At 38.1% G+C, this 19662-nt stretch overlaps 1 protein-coding gene across 1 annotated transcript in view; it reads left to right on the top strand.

The window, feature by feature from the left end:
• Positions 1-19662, top strand: part of KCNN2 (potassium calcium-activated channel subfamily N member 2) — a 135963-nt gene that overhangs the window by 25396 nt on the left and 90905 nt on the right. The window contains exon 4 of the mRNA XM_087815497.1: positions 18529-18947. Coding sequence (XP_087671623.1) covers positions 18529-18947 — 419 coding nt within the window. The remainder of the gene's footprint in view (positions 1-18528; positions 18948-19662) is intronic.

Consider the following 19662-nt stretch of genomic DNA (forward strand, 5'->3'; position numbering starts at 1 on the left):
ACTGGCTTATTTCACTTAGCATAAAATGTTTTTAAAAGGAAGTTAGTGCGTTTTTGCTTAACCTTGACTGTCATCAGACTGGGTTTAGCATGTTTGATAATGCTCTATTCTCACTAACGTTGAAGGCTTAGCTTAGAAAAATAAAAAATTTAAAAAAACATTAAAAGAACTCAATTTTCTTCCTGTGGTTTGTACTTAGACTTCAGGATCTTGTATCACATGCTTCTGGGACGTGTTCCCAGTTGCCAGGACTCTGAGCAGTTGAGCTTAAGGAGTCATTCTGGTGACTTTCTTCTTTCACAGCTTCCTCATTGGGTTCAGCTCCAACAGAGCTTTTTGTTTCCCATGAGAAAGGAAAGAAGAAAGTCCCCCAGCCCAGCCCTGCGAGGGAGACTCTGAGACAAGATTCCATGACATTTCACAAGTATTTGTTCCCAAGGCTCTCCAGCTTCTTGCCTGTCAGTGGTAGAGGTTTTTTGTTTCTTCCCTCCCCAGATTTTATTTATCGTAGGTGGAAAAGCACATTACAGCCAAAGTTGAAATACTCTTCATTTTCCTCCAAGTCTCATTTTCTCCTTCTGTCTGCAGAGGCCCCTGCCGTTCAGAAATGTGTGTACGTCCTTCCAGTTCATGCTTCTATGTGCTCACTAAATGTAAATGCATTTATAAACAATCTATAGTATGGGCACTTCTTTAAATTTCTCATAGATGCTCTGCTATATCTGTTATTTTTACAGCTTGCGTTTTTTTTACTCTATGTTATATTTTGGATGTATGGTCTAGCTCATTTGCATTAATTACAGCAACAGTTCTTTTTATACCTGTTTCTGACATTTATTATGAGTTTATAGTGTTTTTTCACTGCTTCTATCTTTCTCTTTTCTTTCCTTATGTTGGATGATGCGAGGATTTTTTAAAAGTTACTTTTTTTCCCCCCTCTAACACCTTAGAAGCTATACAATTTGTTTTCATTTTTTAGTGGTTACTCTTAAATTTTTACCGAATTTGTATATTTGACGGTGTCTGAAGTTAATTAGAAATTCTGTCATTCTTCCAAACACTGTAACACCCTCGGAGGCCTTCATTTAATCTCCTCCCTCCCTTCATCTATGCTGGTGTGTCTGGCGTTTTATCACATCTTGCTTTGCTCATCCAAGTGAGCTGTTGTGACGAGGTTGACAATTATAATTACTGACAGCCACTTTTTTCTTAGACTTTCTAGCATGCTTACTTGTTCCTTTGTTCCTCCCACTCCCTCCTTCTGGGTTCTGTTTCTTTCTAGCTTGTAGCATGTCCTTAAACAGCCACTTCCACATAGCCGTGACCAGGTAGCTCAGTTGGTTAGAGTGTCCCGATATGACAAGGCTGTGGGTTCGATCTCCAGTCAGGGCACATACAAGAAGCAACCAGTGAACCCACAACTAAGTGGAACAACAAATTGACAAGTCAATGTTTCTCTCTATCTCTCTTTCTCTTTCTCTCCCTCTCTTCTCCCCTCCCCTCTTCCTTCCTTTCTCTCTCTAAAAAAATAAAATAAAATTTTTTAAAGAGCCACTTCCACGCTTCACTTTGTGTCTGAAAATGTCTTGTACCTTTTTGCCCCTGAAAGATATTATATCTGTGTATAGACTTCTAGACTGACCCTTAGAACTTTGAAGATTATAGTCCATCATTCTACATCAGTTTTTATTTTAACAATCTAGATAGAAATATTTCTAAAATCTAGACATAGACATAATGAAGGCTATCTACCATTGCCTTCAAAAGGAGAGTTAGTTAAACCTCACAGAGCCTTTGTTAAAGTCAGCACCATTGCTGGGAAATGGAGATTTTCCCTTGTGCTGTAATACCGCGATGTCCTTTTAGTGATTGACGTGTATAGATTGTTCAGCCTTTCATTAAATGAGTTAAGACTGTTGGGCCTTTTCAGACCTGTCTGCTTTATAGAGAGTGTATGTGGTTATGTGTTGTGTGTCTTTCCTCGTGCCAGTGGTAGGAAGTACAACTGATTTACTGGATGCACTGTTCTCTTCCTTCAGTTTGCTGTTTTCTTTCCCACTGCTGAATGCTAGGGCTCTAGACAGCCAAACTCGTCAGTAATTCATAGGTTCATTTGCTATTGTTGCTAGCATTGTCTCTGTTTTCTTCCTAAGATTGTTTTATATCTGGCTAAGTATTGATGGGCAGAAGTAAACTTATTAGAGTCACAGGTTCTAAAGCTGGATTGCTTGGGTTTATATCTAACTAACCCCATACTTTAGTACCATATAGCACTGGATCATTTCTTAACCCCTAAGCCTCAGCATCCTGGTTCCTAAGACAGGGGAGAAAATAGTATCTACCTTCCTGAGTGGCTGTGTGTTTTACCTGAAATCATACACAGAGCCGGTTAGAGCAGTGGCTGGCCCTATTAACATGTGGTGAGTTAAACACACTTTAAAACGCCATTCAGTTTTTATCTCAAGTACCATATGAAACTCTATACAACCAAAGTTTTACAAACAGTATTCAGGATGAAGAATATCTAACTTGGAGAAAGCCTAAACTAGGAACTAGTCTATTTCTGTTACCAAAGGACGTTAATGCAAATGTACAAATTTATTTAAGTATTTGCTTCTGCCAGAGAAGCAGGAGGTCCAAGGTGCTACTGTCATCTACGATCATCAAGATGTGACATTTTGGACATAATAATGTAAGTGACTGGATAAGTGGTTATTTGCTTTATAAATATTTGATTTACATCCAACATTTCACTTCAACCTGATGCCCCCATCAAACATTGTGAATGCTAGAAGACCTGAACTTTAGCTTCAGGCCTTTCAGTAACTCACAGTGTGACCATAACAAAACTCTTTCAATTGCCTCTGCTTTCACTGGAATGTTAGAAGGGCAAATGAGATAAAAATTTGCACTGCCTTTTAGCTAGCTTTTTAAAAATTATATTTTTCAATTACAGTTGACATTGAATATTATTTTATATTAGTTTCAGTTGTATAGCACAGTCGTTAGTTATACAATTTACAAAGTAATCCCCCCAATAATTCAAGTACCTACCTGACACCCTACATAGTTATTACAATATTATTGTCTATATTCCTTATATTATATTTTATATCCCAGTGACTGTTTTGTAACTACCAATTTGTACTTCTTAGTCCCTTCACCTTTTCAGTCATCTTTCCATGCCCCCTCCCATCTGACAACCATTAGTTTATTTTCTGCATCTATGAGCCTGTCCATTTTGTTTTTATTTTGTTCTTTAGATTCCACATATAAGTGAAATCATATGGCATTCGTCTTTGTCTGACTTATTTCACTTAGCATAGTACCCTCTAGGTCCATCCGTATTGTCTCAAATGGTAAGATTTCATTTGTTTCTATGGCTCAGTAATAGTCCATTGCATATATGTATCACAGCATCTTTATCCACTCATCTATTGGTGCACACTTGGGTTGCTTCCATATCTTGGCTATTATAATAATGTTGCAGTAAACACAGGGGTACATATATCTTTTTGAATTCATGTTTTGGGTTTCTTTGGATATATACCCAGAAGTGAGATTGCTGGGTCATAAGGCAGTTCTATTTTTAATTTTTTGAGGAACTTCCATACTGTTTTAAATAGTGTCTGCACCAATTTGCATTTCCACCAACAGTGCATCTCAAGGGAAATGCTTTTAGCTTTTCCCTATTGAGTATAATGTTAACTGTGGGTTTTTCATATATGGATGGTTTTTATATACAAGAGTTCCCTTTTCTCTACATCCTTACCAACACTTGTTGCTTTTTGATTTATTGATGATGGTCATTCTGACAGGTGTGAGGTGATATCTCATTATAGTTTTAATTTGCATTTCTCTGATGCTTAGTGATGTTGAGCTTTTTTCATATGTCTGTTGGCCATCTGTATTCCTCTTTGGAGAAGTGTCCATTCAGGTCCTCTGCCCATTTTTAAATTGGATTGTTTATTAGATGTTGGGTTGTATGAGTTCTTTATAAATTTTGGATACTGACCCCTTATTGGATGTATCATTGGCAAATATATTCTTTCATTTAGTAGGTTTTCTTTTCATTTTGTTGACGTTTTCCTTTGCTGTGCAAAAACCTTTTAAGTGTGATGTAGTACTATTTGTTTTTCTTTTGTTTCCCTTTCCTGAGGAGATATATCAGAAAAAAATATTATTAAGAGAAATATCTTAATATGTTTTCTTCTAGGAATTTTATGGCTTCAAGCCTTATATTTTTAAGTATTTAATGCATTTTTAGTTTCTTTTTGTATATGGTATAAAAAGATGGTCTAATTTCATTTTTTTCATGCATCTGTTCAGTTTTCCCAACACCATTTACTGAATAGACTGTCTTTACTCCATTGTATGTTCTTGCAACCTTTGTCATATTAATCGATCATATAGATCTGGGTCTAATTTTGGGCTTTCTGTTCTGTTGATCTGTGTGTCTGTTTTTATGCTAGCATGGTGTGGTTTTGATTACTGTAGCCTTGTAGTATCAGATAGTGTGATACCTCCAACCTTGATCTTCTTGCTCAAGATTGCTGTTGCTGTTCAGGATCTTTTGTGGTTCTATATAAATTTTCGGATTATTTGCTTTAGTTTTGTGAAAATGCCATTACTCTTTTGATAGGGATTGCATTGAATGTATGGATTGCTTTAGGTAGTATGGACATTTTAAGGATGTTAATTCTTCCTAGCCATGAGCACAGTACATGCTTCCACTTATTTGTATCTGCTTCAATTTTTTTCTTCAGTGTCTTATAATTTTTTTAGTATAGGTCTTTTACCTCCTTGATTAAATTTATTCCTAAGTATTTTATTTTTTTGATGCAGTTGTAAATGGGATTGCTTTCCCATTTCTCTTTCTGATAGTTTATTCTTGTATAAAAATGCAACCAACTTCTAACTAATTATTTTGTATCCTGCCACTTTACTGAATTCACTTATTACTTCTAGTAGTTTTTCTGTAGATTCTTTAGGGTTCTCTATATACAGTATCATGTCATCTGCAAATAATGACAGTATTACATTATTCATTTCCAATTTTGATGCCTTTTATTTCTTTTTCTTGTCTCATTGTTGTCGCTAGGCCTTTCAACAATATGTTGAAAAAGAGTGGTGAAAGAAGACATGGCCTTTTAGTTTTCCCCCATTGAGTATAATGTTAAGTGAGGTTTTGTCATATGTGGTCTTTATTATGTTGAGATATGTTCTTTCTATTCCTATCATGCTGAGAGTTTTTTAAATCATAAATGGGTGCTAGATTTTGTCAAAAGCTTTTTCTGTATCTATTGATATGCTCATGTGATTTTTACCCTTCATTTTGCTTATGTGTTATATCATGTTAATTGATTTGTGGATATTGATCCAACCTTGCATCCAAGGGATAAATCCCACTTGATCATGGTGTATGATCTTTTTAATGTATTGCTGAATTCAGTTTGCTAGTATTTCATTGAGGGTTTTTGTATGTATGTTCATCAGGGATATTGGCCTATAATTTTAAATTTTATTTTGTAATGTCTTTATCTGGTTTTTGAATCAGGATAATGCTGGCCTCAAAAAATGAGCTTGGGAGCCTTCCCTCCTCTTGAAATTTTTTTGGAATATCTTGAGAAGGATAGGTGTTCTTCATATGTTTGGTAAAATCCACCTGTGAATTCATCTGGCCCAGGACTTTTGTTTGTGGGAGGTTTTTTTGTATTACTGATTCAGTTCTGTTGGTTGTTACCTGTCTGTTCAGATTTTCTGTTTCTTCTTGATTTAGTCTTGGAAGATTGTATATTTCTAGGAATTTATCCAATTCTTCCCCAAAATTATTTGAGGATGCTTACCAAAAAATCATTAAAATCAGCGTGTCAGTGAAAAGTTGGTAAAAAACTGACCATGGAGGAATTTTGTTTTTTTCTCATTTCTTTTGGTCTTGATTTTTGTCCTTTCTAGTAGCTACAGTCGGTGATGTTAGAATCTTCATCCATCTCTATTCTGCCTTCAGTTCATTAAGAGTACATTCATTGGAAGCCCACTGTTGACACAGTACTATATTATTACAAAAGAAACTAGCATTTGTTGAGCACTATCTCATTCAGTTGTCTTTCAGCCCTGTGAGAGAAATGCTCTAATCAGACCTTAACAAATGATTAAACTGAGACTTAGAAAGGTTAATCTTTCTGAAGTCACAGAATTAGTCTGTGGTAGATGTCAGAGTGGAATCTAGACCTGCCTGATCTCGATTCTAAAGCACAAGCTCTTAAGCCACGCACCATATTGCTTTAGATGATATCACTTCTGTTGAGAGAACCTAAAGGGGAAAAAAATTATTCTGTCCTTCTGGAGAAGTTCAAAAGTAATTTTTAAAGACAATTTATATAAATTCCAATGCAATGTGAGAATAATTAACTGATAACACATTAGTATGTATAAAGTGCCTGAGTGGGACAGCAAGAATGTGTGGGCCCACTTGTGACAAGCCACATGAAAGGGAGTTAAGATTCTAAGTAAATTTTAGGATAGCAGGGCATGCATTTATGATAACCTTACCTAGAATTCGACAACTCTAGGATTTTTATCTATAGATAAAGCTCTTGTGTAAGTCTCAAGAAGAGTATTCCAGAAAAATCATAGTTTTCAGCAAATGATTAGAATTCTTTCAAAAATAGGTACAGTCAAAGTTTCTAGAACTTTTTAAAATTCTGACTTTGCTCTAATTTGTCTTTCCTTACCAATTTCCCTTCCTCCTCTTCTATGACTAATTTTCCCATTTTCACATCACAAGTTGATATTTAATTCATGGACTTGCCCCTCCTGAGGATCCATGAAATATTATTACTTATTCATGGAGTCATTTTTACTAGGGTCAACAGAGTGAGTGGTTGCCTTATAATAATCATACAAGGTTGACGTTATTTTAATGTCTTTGTAGATGACAAACTGATGCTTAGAGGGATTAAGTATATGGCCCCAAACCACTTAGCTAGTAAGTGGTCAAGCCAAAAATTAAATCCAAGCTTCTCTGGCTCCAAAGCGCGTATGTGTTTCCTATGAGTCATACTGCATTATATTCTGAGCAGGTGGTTGATATTTAAAAGGGATGAACAAACACCACCCACCCAGAAATAACTCCACCACTCAATAGTTATTGTGCTTTAAATTATTTGAGATGCATCCCTTTTGGATTGTTCCCTTGTTGGCTATTCTTTCCTTGACGTGTTTAAGTTAATAATTAGTCTTTATTTTTTATAGACCTTGACACAGCACTTTAATGTATATTAAATTAAATATAGGAATACTTTTAGCTGCTCAAATAACAGAAAACCCAACTGACAGGGGCTTAAAAATAGGGTAAGTGGTTGTTGCTGGCTCAGTGACTTAAGATATCATGCTGGAATTACTGTGATTCTTTTGGACTTTTTCTCATGGTCACAAGATAGCTAGCTGCTGCCGACTCAGGCATCGCCTCTGTTTAGGCTTGGAGCAAGGGGGGGAAGAGGGCTATGCTAGCCAGATGTCATTTTTTTAATCCAAAAAAGCAAAGATATTCTAATTAGTTCTCCAACAACCTTTTGCTTGTTACTTCCAGTCTGAAGTGAAGTACATGGCTGCATATACCTGCAAAAGAGTCTTGGAAAGTGGATATTTCTGTAATGGAGATGGGCAAGAGAGATGAGGGATGGGAATGGCATTGGGTTAGCTAGTTAACAGTGTTGTCCACAACATCTGGTATGTGTTCATCATTATAATTACTTTCAGAGACAGCAAAAATCGTCTCCATTTTCTAAATGATGGAAATAAGGTCCATGAAGTTTAAATGACCTCCCAAGGTCACATAACAAGCTAGACTATCTGGAATCTGATCCTCGGTTTTCTGCATTCCAGGCCAGGGAAAGGGGTCGGGGAGGCTACATCACGGAGTAGTACATGGTGCCTTCCCTTTATTTTCCCTTTTATTTATTAACAGTTTTATTTATTCACATGGTTCTAAAATTAAAAAGCATTAGAGGTTATATAATTAAAATTCCCCTTTTCATTTCTGATCCCTAGCCACAGTTCCCCTCCCTTAAGCAGCACTTATCATCAATTTATAGAATATTCTTCCAGAGATATTTTATGCACATTCAAATACAAATGTATGTCTCCCTCTTATTAAAACTACACAAGTAGTGGCATACAGTTTTTTGTGTGTGTTTTCTTTTTAATTTTAACTTACTAGCCCACTTTCTTTAATAGTACCTAATAATTTTCCTCATCTCTTTCTAATGGTCATTTTGTGATGCCCCTGATTTGTTTAACCCCTTTCCCTGTTCGTGGGTGTTTAGATTCCTTCGCCCAGGGGACAGCTAGCTGCCCAGTGACGAGTCCTTTACTGCATCGGTTTTGAAATCCTCCTCGGGCACAGAAAACTCTCAGGACAGCCTGCGCGCACAGGGCTGCTGGGACGGGCAGGAGGCTCCAAGAGCCAGGAGGCCTCCAGGATGTGTGGTGAGGGGGTGACAACCGGCCGGCTTTGCTTTTGCCACTCCCAGTTTTGCTCAGAACTGGACAGTCAATATGAATTCTGAACATAACCTTCCTGTGTCCCCTTATAGTTCTGGGGTGATGGTCTTGGAGGAAATCTGTGAGACCACTGAAAAGCCTTCTCTCTTCCCCTGGTTGTCCTTTCCCCTAGTCTGTGACAGGCCTCTCGGTCTAACTTCTTTGTTCATTGAGTCTTGGCAATGCCTTGATTAAAAAAAAACAAAACACCTCATTATTTTGCTGGCCTCTTTAGTGGCTTTTTCACTCTGTTTCATCCAAAAGCTGATTTCTAATTCTAAGGAAAGGGCCTCTGTTTTGGATGAACACATTTCTGCGCATTTTCTTTGAGACCATTATTCTCCAAATATCCTGGAACTCAACTTGGAAGTTTGTATTCCTGAGTTATATGGGGAGTCCAGGCAACCACGGTGGAAGGAAGGGGTGGGCACCACGTACCGTCCTATGGTGTCGCCTTCCCCACCCTTTCTCTGTATTTCCTCAGCATCTTCACTTCTCTGTTACAGCAGTTTCCACAGGCACTGGAATCATGCATTTATATTTATCTTCTTCATCAAACACCGAGAGGTTTTTTTTAATGTTTGTATCCACAGAACCTTACAAATTGAAACATTCAACCACTAAATGAAAAAAAGAGCTCTATTTTATTGAATATTGGGTTTAAAGGTTAACCAAGAAATTATATTTATTTTTGTTCATTGTGTTGAAACAGTTATATAATATAATGGTTCAAGGTTTTGCTTTTTAGTAAGCAGAATATTTTAGGTATAATTTGGATTCAGTGTGTTTGGTCCTATAGGTTGTCTTTATGAATGTCAGTTATTACTTTCTAGTTTTGCAGTTTTGTGAATCACATATGTTCACTATTACACATGCAGTTATATCAATAAGACAATTTCATGTAAGGGAGTGGAACTGCATGGTCAAAGAAGATACGCATTTATAACCTGATAATTTGCCCTACTCCTGATAAATTGTGCCGATTTACACTTCTACATACAATATACGAGAGTGCATGTTTCCCCATATCTTCACTAGTATAGTGTGTTATAAAACTTTAAGGTCTTGTTCAATACGACAGGTCAAAAACATGGATCTCATTTTTTTCATGGTTGAGGAAGAGCTTTATTTAAGAGCCATTTTTAGTTCCTTTTTCATTAACTGCTGTTTGTGTCCTTTGTTCATTTTTCTGGTAGACTGCTCATCTTCTTCTTAAGGATTTGTAGGAACTTTGATCTATTTGGGAAATTAGTCCTCTGTGATAATAGTCGTGAACACTTCCTCCAAGGTTTGGTGTTTGTCTTTTTTACTCTCTTTACTATAGTTTTGCCCAGCTACAGAAAACAAAAGTTTGATATAGTCAAATGTATCACTGATTTCTTTTAAGACCCTGGGGTTGTATGTGTGTTTTTTTCAGAGTTAAAAGGCCTTCCTTTTTTGTAAACTTACAAAATAATTCTTACACGATTTCTCCTAATATGTTGGTTGCTTCATTTTCAGATCTAAATCTTTTGTTCACCTAAGATTTTTCTTGATATATTGGTATGAGACATCACTTCAACTTGATATTTTTTCCAGATGGCTTAGTTGTTTCCAAGTTATTTTTCAATAAATTATATTTTTCCCACTGATTTGATTGTCTACCTTTAAAACACTATGAAATTCCCAGCGTATTTGATCTATTTTGGACTTTCTACTCTGGCCTCTCTATTATTTTATGTGCCAGTACACATGGTTTTAATTATTAATTTGTCAGGGCTGTTTCTTCCTTACCACTCTTCCTTTTTGGAGTTTTCCTAGCTATTCTACCTATGCTTGCTTTCTTAATCAATTATTTTATTTAGTATGTATTTTTTCAACTACAGTTTACATTGAATATTATTTTATATTGCTTTCAGGTGTACAGTATAATGGTTAGACGTGTATATAATTTAGGAACTGATCCCCCAATAAGTCTTAGTACCCTCCTGGCACCAGACATAGTTATTACAATATTATTAACTATATTTCCTATGCTGCACTTTACATTCTGTGACTATTTTGTAACTACTAATTCGTACTTCTTAACCCCCGCATCTTTTTCACCTAGCACCTCCAAACCCTCCCATCTGAAAAGCATCAGATTGCTGTCTGCCTCTATGGGTTTCTTTATGTTTTGTTTGTTTATTTTATTCTTTAGATTCCGCATATAAGTGAAATCACACAGTATTTGTCTTTCTCTGTCTGACATTACACTTAACACAATATCCTCTAGGTCCATCCATGCTATCACAAATGGAAGATTTCATTATTATTTTTTTATGGCTGAATTATATTCCATTATCTACATGCGCCACATCTTCTTTAACCTTGATGGGCACTTCGGTTGCTTCCATATCTTAACTATTATAAATAATGCTGCAATGAACATAGGGGTGCATATATCTGTTCAAATTACTGTTTTGGGTTTCTTCAGATAAATACCCCAAAGTGGAATTGCTGGGTCATAAATTAGTTTTATTTTTAATCTTTTGCGGAACCTCCATACTGTTTCCCATAGTGGCTGCAATTTGCAATCCCACCAACAGTGCACGAGGGCTCCCTTTTCTGCACATCCTCACTAACACTTACTGTTGCTGATTTATTGATGATAGCCATTCTGACAGGTGTGAGGACATATTTCATTGTGGTTTCAATTTTTATTTCTCTGATGATTAGTGACATTGAGCGTCTTTTCTATTGGCCATATATATGCTGTTCCATATGTATTTTTTAAGCACCACTTTTGTGCTGAGCCTGCCCTAGATTCTACTAGAAAGGAAAACCAGTATGTATAAGACATTGTTTCAGATCAGACCACAGAGCTTGCAGCCTCACTGAGGAGGAAAAGCACATGCGGAAGGCGGCTGGGGGCTTCTGCAGCTGAGCTCCTCGCTCTCCCAAGCTGGCTGAGCAGAGGTCTCCACGCCAGCAGGTGACCTGACCATGTGGCTGTGCTCTCCCACTAAACTCCAGACCCTCTCCTGCTGATCTCTTTCACTGACCATTCATCTTGGACAGTGAGCTTGAAGCCCGTTTTGGGTATCTGAGCAAATATCAAACAGCTGCGATGAAAAGTTCAAGTTGTGATGGGATATATTCTGAGGGCACAGTACGTGTCAGGCCTGCAAGTTACTTTAGTCCTTTGGCAAAGACCATTAACCATAGCTCTAGAATTAAAGTAACTTAAACACACTGTCATGCTTTCATTCTAAAATCTCTCTTCTCTTAGCCACATCAAAGTGAGAAGTGAATATAGAGATGAGTTAATATCTGTCATTCTGATTATTCTACCCCCCCAAGTGAGCTTAAAACAGATCATATATATTATATTGATCATGTAGAATATAATGGGAATGTTTTTATAGTTAGGTTTTAATACCTGACTTGGAGTCAGTTTTGAATAACTGTGATGGTCAAAATGTTTCCATTTTCTATATAGAATATCAAGTGTGTTAACATATCTCTAAATCTAGTAAATATTATTTTATAGTTTGAGTTGACAGCCCTCACTCTTGACTCTTAGGACATTTTGTTTTTTTCTTCCTTCACAGACTGGCTTGACCTTCCCTCTGCCCTCCACGTTTGGGGTTCCTCAAGACTTGGCCATTTGTTTTTTGGATTTCATAAAACTACCTAAAAACTGATGCCTTCCAAATTTATTTCAATAGTTGAGACTTCTCCTCTGAATACTGGCATATAGTGCTGCCTACTTGGCATCTGTACTCAGATGACAGAAGCCAAAATGGGACCTTCCCCCCCCCCCCCAACTCATTGTATTCAGGAAATGGCACAGCCATCCACTGTGTTTTTCAGAGTAGAAACTCAGCTTTATATGGTTCTTTTCTTTTTGTTTTTTAATCACTTCCACATTCAGCCCATCAGAAGGTTCTAGCAAGATCTCCAAACTGTATCTCTAGTACACCCACTATTTCTTTTTCTGTGGCAACCCCCACCCCCTGGTCCAGGTCAGGTGGATGCTAAGGGCAATTGATCAGATGCCATAGAACTTCCTAATTTATATTATTCCCTGTGCACTCTTGTTTTCCCATAGCAGTAAGGATAAGCCCTGTAGGCTATAAGTCAGATGATGTGATTTCTCTGCCTGATAACCAGTGGGCTCCTTCTGCATGTGGAATGAAATCCAGTCTTGATCCCATTGCCAACAAGGCCCTGAACGTCTTGACCCTATTTGTCTCTTCAGGCTCATCTCCTTTCACTTTGCCCCTTGATGATTAAGTTTCTGGTGTTTCTTCATTTTCTTAGCACGTAAGCTTTTATAATGCCCATGGCCTTTACACGTGCTAACTCTTCTACCTAAAATGTTCTCCTGGTTCTTTATCTGACTGGCTTTTCTCATGAGACCACATCTACTGTCACCTCTAATTTATTCTTCTCCATTTCATCTTTTGTTTGTTTCCTTCATAGCAGTGTCCACAGACATAAGCTCTTTATTAAGTTGCTTGAAGTCTGTTCTCCTGACTTTGTCTTCTCTCCTGGTGAAACTCAGTGTCATGAGGTCAACCCTTCATTGGCTGTAAATCCTGTTGTATGCCTAGTACAAAGCGCAGTGCTTGGCACAGTGACTATTCAGGATGTTTAGTAAATAAATGAATAAACAAAGGAATAGCAGCAGTTAAGAGTGGAGAGCAGAAGAAAATATCTCTTCCTTAACTTTAGCATTGAAATATGTATATGCTGTGGTAAAACAAACCCAAAAGTTAAATTATTTTAGGTGTTGATTAAATCCCTGATAGTATAAAGCAATTATGTAATAGAAAATATTCTTCGGGGGGGGTATTGAGGAAGAATGCTATCTGGACTTCCTGTGGAATTGCAAAATTATGCTGCTGCAGTGACTTAGCATTTAGTAGGATGTGTTCCCTACAGATTTGAAAAATGTCATAGATTTATTTCACTTGTGTTATGCTTTAGTATTCTTTTCTTCCATGAGCATTTTTATTGCTTGCTTGATCTGACAGAGAGAGAAAGAGAAACATCGATTTGTTGTTCCACTTATTAATGCATTTATTGGTTGGTTCTTATCTGTGCCCTGACCAGGGATGGACTCCTCAACCTTGGTCTATCAAGACAACCAACTGAGCTACCCAGCCAGAGCTTTCCATTAGCATATTTAATTAACATCAGGACCTATGCAGTGGTTAGGATAGTCAATATTAAATGAGAAAAACAAGGGCAGTTTGTTTAACAAACATTTACCTCTACTAGGTAGGCATGTTTCCTGTCCTCAAGGAGCCTCACAGTCAAGTAGGGGTGACAGATTACAAAGAAATCCTTACTGTCCTCTGTGCCAGAATCTATGAGAGGTACATATGGGGATCTTGGGAGAACAAAGGAGGGAGTTTTCAGACTTGACTGTGGCATGGACAGTGTCCTAAAGGAGGCGACTGTGGAGTTTTGTTTTAAAGAAGTAAGAATTCGTTAGGTAGAAAGAGGTTCCAGTCCATAGGACCGGATGTACAAAGACATAGAAGCATCATTAGGTGGTGTGTTCCAGAATCTGCAACCAGAGGGAACTGCCAGAGGAGTAATAAGCAATGAGACAAAAGAGGCAGCACAACTGGATTGTGGAATGGGAGCCTTCGAATGGTGTTCATCTCGACAGCAATGGGATTATGTAATCCCCATTTGAAAAGGTCACTATGGGCTGAGTACAGCTTCCAGGAGGAGGAGTATGGTAGAGGGTAGGAGGCAGGGAGGGATCACGCAGGAAAGTACAGAGAGAACAGTCAGAGATGGACCTCAGCAGAGCAGGGGCCCTTAGTTGGGGATGAGGAACATGGTTTTTAGAGAAAGTGAGATGGATCCTTCAGAGTGGCAGCAAATAAAAAAAGCAATATGTCACACGAGCCAAGAGAAGAGATCTTTTTAGGAAGGAAGGAGTGATTAATGTCAGGTCAACTAAGATAAAAATTAAGTGGGAAAGAGTGATTTTATAATTAAGGCATCTTTAACAACCTCTACAAGAGTAGTCTTGGTGGATTGATGGGGCGAAAGCTACACGAGGGTGCTGGGGGATAAAGGGGAAGTGAGGCCCTGGCTGGCGTGGCTCGGTTAGTGGGGCCTCGCCCTGTGCACCAAAGGGCTGCCATTCGATTCCCGGTCAGGGCACAGGCCCAGGGTGCGGGCTCCATCCCTGGGTGAGGGGCATGCAGGAGGCAGCCGATTAATGTTTGTCTCTCTGTCTCCCTTCTTCTCTCTCTAGAAATCAATGAAAAATCCTAAAAAAAAGAATTCAGAAAATGAATACCACCTAGAACAGACATAGAGCCAGTGGGGGTTCTTGTTTGTTTAAGATCCTCTGATTCCAGTTAACAGTAGATTTGAACTTGCTCATTTAGTCTGCCGAGAGGGAGAGGAAGACACAAGCTAAACAAAATAGAAATAGCTCAAAGATTCAGAGAACAGACTGGCGGTGGCCAGAGGGGAGGGGCATTGTGGGGCTGGGTGAAAAAGGTGAAGGGACTGAGAAGTACAGATTGGTAGCTCCAGAGTAGTCACAGGGGTGTAAAGTACAGCACAGGGAATATAGTCAGTAATATTGTAATAACCATGTATGGTGGGTAGTTAAAATATTGGGGGACCACTCTGTAAAATACACAATTGTCTAACCACTGTGTTGTACATCTGAAACTAATACAGAACAATACTGAATGTCAAGTGTAATTGAAAGAAAAGAAAAAAAGAAAATAATCTTTCATTACAGGAGAATTAGATTTTGGTGTAACGTTGCTTTAGGTAGAAAAAAAGAGAAGGGAAATACTGAGAAAAGGGCGAGATGTAGGTGAGTTTGTAGCTGAAGAATGAGACAGATGATATTTCTGATATTGGGAAGAAAGTGCACTGAGAGAACAAGGGGCAAAGGTGGCCCTTGAGAAGAAAGCTGATTGGAGCAGGTGCTATGGAGGACAAGGGAAAGATCACGGTGAAGACGAGCATTCAGATGAGCTTGAAGGCCTGGGCATGTGGTGGCCCCAGGCCACCCGAAGCAGCCTGGGCATGAGGTCCCAGATTGGAGGTTACCTGGGCAGGCCCGCCAGAGGGTTTAGGGAGCGGGGGCTGCCGAGAATGCCAGTGAGATAATGGCTGAAGTGATGGGAATGGATAGAGAACCAGCCTAGTTCGGGAAGTGAGCAGAGGGGACAATGAAAGGGGCCCTGACATGAGGGAATAGAGTGAGGTCCGAGCAGCCAGTGCACTGTGAGCGATGGAAGGAGGCCAGCCGGGGAAAGATAGGAGACTATTTTTAAGCCACATACCAGAATTGTACACCTAAGTTGGCATTTCTTTCCCAGTTACCTGGGAAAGTACTTGTTCTGCATTTATGCTGCCATGGCACAAAATGGGGCTGGGAAACTCTTGGAATCGAGCTCAGAGTCTGTGGCACAGCTTTTGATTATCTAGACTGTTGGTGATTCTTAGCCCCTTTGGGGGTGGATTTGATTTTTGCCAACTCATTCAGAGCTAAGTTCAGTGAAGAAAGTAGACAATCAAACTGGGTAATACCATTTTCAGTAGAAATGGAAATGTATATTTAAATAACAATATTGGTTTTTTTATGGGACTTGTAACAGGCCCTGAGAGCAGTTCCCAAAGAGAACAGGGACCATATTTTTCGAACCTACCTATATAGCCTCTCAAAGGAACTAGTTTGCAGCACACATTCTTTTGGGTATAAATGTCTTAAGAGATTTGGGGGTCACATTTCTTCAGAGTTGTGCAGTACTCAGTAAAAACTCACCAATAGAAAATTTAGAAGGCTTCTGTCATTACATCTATACAACCTTTTGTATGTATTATTGAAATCATTTATGCCAGCATGATATTCAAAGTGGTGAGACCAGAAAAGAATATTTCTATAGCCAGCTTGGGCTGTTTTACTTATGATCTATTTCTTTCCTGGAAACTGGGAAAAATATAATTTCTATTGTCTATTATCATCTATCAAACACTTTAAGGTCCCTAGGTGAAAAGTTATGATAAAGGCATACCTAAAGCCATTATGTTGTCATAACTTAATTTGTTAAAACTTTGATATGTTTCTGAGAGATTCTGCTAGTTTTCCATTTCCTTGAGATACCAGAAAGGAGTAGTAATTTTGTCCTCAAACTCCTGTCCTTGCAAAGTAACACTGATGACAGTGTTTGAATAATAGCATGAGAAGTAACTATGAACTGCAGGAAACTGCACCTAGAATGGGAATTTGCAATCATCTGAAGAAGAGCAGAGCATATAGGATCCACCAAAGGGGAAACCTGCTCTGCCAACCTTTACCATTTAATTCCCTGAGAATGCTCGGTTCTTATTTGGGTTGCTTTCATCTCATGCTTTCTATTTAAGCTGGCTACTTACCAGAAGGCAAAAAAAATATGTCATCTTTCTTAGTGGGGGAGCACGATTGGCATTCTGGGCAAACAGGTCTTTCTGGTGCGTGGGACTCCCAGAATTGCAGCATGGTTGGCACCCTTGGCTTCCTGGCTCTAAATGCCAGTAGCTCCCACAAGTCATTGTGGCAGTTAGAAATGTCACCACACATTTGCAGATGCTTCTGGTTGTTGATGGACTCCCAGAGCGTGGCAGACTTGTTTACTGAAAAGCCAAGGAAGACAGGAAACATTCTTTTCTGTTTCTATTACTTTCTTCTTCCCTGTCCCTGTCCCTCTCCCCCTTCTATCTATCATCTATCGTCTATCTATCATCTATCTATCTATCTATCTATCTATCTATCTGTCTGTCTGTCTGTCTGTCTGTCTGTCTGTCTGTCTATCTATCTATCCATCCAACTATCATCATCTATCATCTTTCAATCTCTATATCTATCATCTATCTATCTATCTATCTATCTATCTATCTATCTATCTATCTATCTATCATCTATCTATCTATCTCTATCTATCTATCTATCATCATCATCTATCTATCATCTATCTATCTATCTATCTATCATCTATCTATCTATCTATCTATCTATCTATCTATCTATCTATCTATCTATCTATCTATCATCTATCATCTATCTATCTATCTATCTATCTATCTATCTATCTATCTATCATCTATCATCTATCTATCTATCTATCTATCTATCTATCTATCAATCTATCTATCTATCTATCATCTATCTATCATCTATCTATATCTATCTATCATCTATCATCTTTCTATCTATCTATCATCTATCGTCTCTATCATCTATCTACCTACCTATCTAATCTATCCATCCATCTGTTTCCTTTTTCTGTCTTCTTTTTGTTTTCTTTCATTGTGGTGTGAGGAATGACAGAAATAGGAAAAGGGAATCTTTATTAAAGAAAGAAAGATTGAAACCAAGCCATCCAAGGAAGGCTAAGGGGGAACAGAAGAAGAGAGCTGGAAAGTATAGCAGTGTGAGGATACTGAAGAAATGCTGCCACGTGCAACTGTGGCCTCTTGTGATTTTCTCTGAAGCCAACAGTAAGATTTCCTGTAAGACGCTCATGTGTAGTTGCATTATAGGGTATAACTGATTGCAGAGACGCCAAAAATAGACCTCACTGAAAATGTAGTTAGATGTGTAAGGGTTTAGATCCAAACCCTTAAAGGGAGATGAACAGTTTGTCCATAAGGCAGGTTCACCTGACTCATCTAAGGAGGGTGCTTTACTGACAGGCCCAAGCCCCCTTATTTTAAAGCGATGGTACTTACATGATTGTCCAGGAGCATGGACTCCAAAATAACTTCAGCTCCTGTGCAGCAAGTTTTGAATTTTAATTTTTACAAAATGAAATTCTCCTTTTGTGCCAATACCATTTTCTAAAAATAGCGTACCTGGCTAGCATTTAAAGTCATAACCTCTAGCTTGCCATGATTGCTGAAAGTCATCTGTTATGTATTTTTAAAATCTGCGCTAACACTTGTGGACCATTCATGCCTTACTGAAGCTGATTTTCTACTTTATTTTTTCAGTTGTTCATGGTGGACAATGGAGCAGATGACTGGAGAATAGCCATGACTTATGAGCGTATTTTCTTCATCTGCTTGGAAATACTGGTGTGTGCTATTCACCCCATACCTGGGAATTATACGTTCACATGGACGGCCCGGCTTGCCTTCTCCTATGCCCCATCCACAACCACCGCTGATGTGGATATTATTTTATCTATACCAATGTTCTTAAGACTCTATCTGATTGCCAGAGTCATGCTCTTACATAGCAAACTTTTCACTGATGCCTCCTCTAGAAGCATTGGAGCACTTAATAAGATAAACTTCAATACGCGTTTTGTTATGAAGACTTTAATGACTATATGCCCAGGAACTGTACTCTTGGTTTTTAGTATCTCATTATGGATAATTGCCGCATGGACTGTCCGAGCTTGTGAAAGGTAAGTTTGTTTCTTTTCCTGAGAACATAATTTGCCATATGGTGTCCTTGAAAGTGGGAGAAAGAACACATTTTAGATTATAGGCCCTTAGTGACTCACTTTTGAAAATTTTGGATTCTTTGATGGGCTTCTTTTAAATGAATGTGACAAAACTTTTCTTAAGATTTCTGCATATAGCAATGCCTTGATAATTATGTATTTTTCTTTTTAATTTGATCAGTTTTCAATAGAGGGCTCCTTTGTAATCTGTGAAAAAATTTGGAGATCTACAAATTGAATAGGAGACTTCTATTAGAAATATTTGTTGAATGGTTATACTGAATTATTTTGGTGCCTCGTTGGTTATAGCTTTAATTACTGTTGAGACAGAAATCCTAGGGAAAAGGGGTGATGCAAGATGTCTGAACTTTAGGCAATATCTCAAAGTGGTTTATTGATTGTAACGCCTATTTATAATAATGTTCATGTGGTTACAAATAAGGAGCTTGTAGGTATAATGTTCAGTTTTATTGAACTCTCAACAGTTAGTGATAAGTAGCAGTGTGTATTTGTTTTATGTCTGAAGAGCTATGGTGTTCTAGAACTAGACACATATTCTCAAAATACTGGAGCTGCTCAGTGAGTCTGAATTAATCAGTTATAGCATCAGTGCTGTTAACCTTGCTGCTTACTTCACAAACAAACAAAAATAGATTTGTTATATAAATGGGAGGAA

This window comes from Miniopterus natalensis, chromosome 3 (assembly GCF_054644295.1).
Source record: "Miniopterus natalensis isolate mMinNat1 chromosome 3, mMinNat1.hap1, whole genome shotgun sequence".
NCBI classification, from domain to species: Eukaryota; Metazoa; Chordata; class Mammalia; order Chiroptera; family Miniopteridae; genus Miniopterus; species Miniopterus natalensis.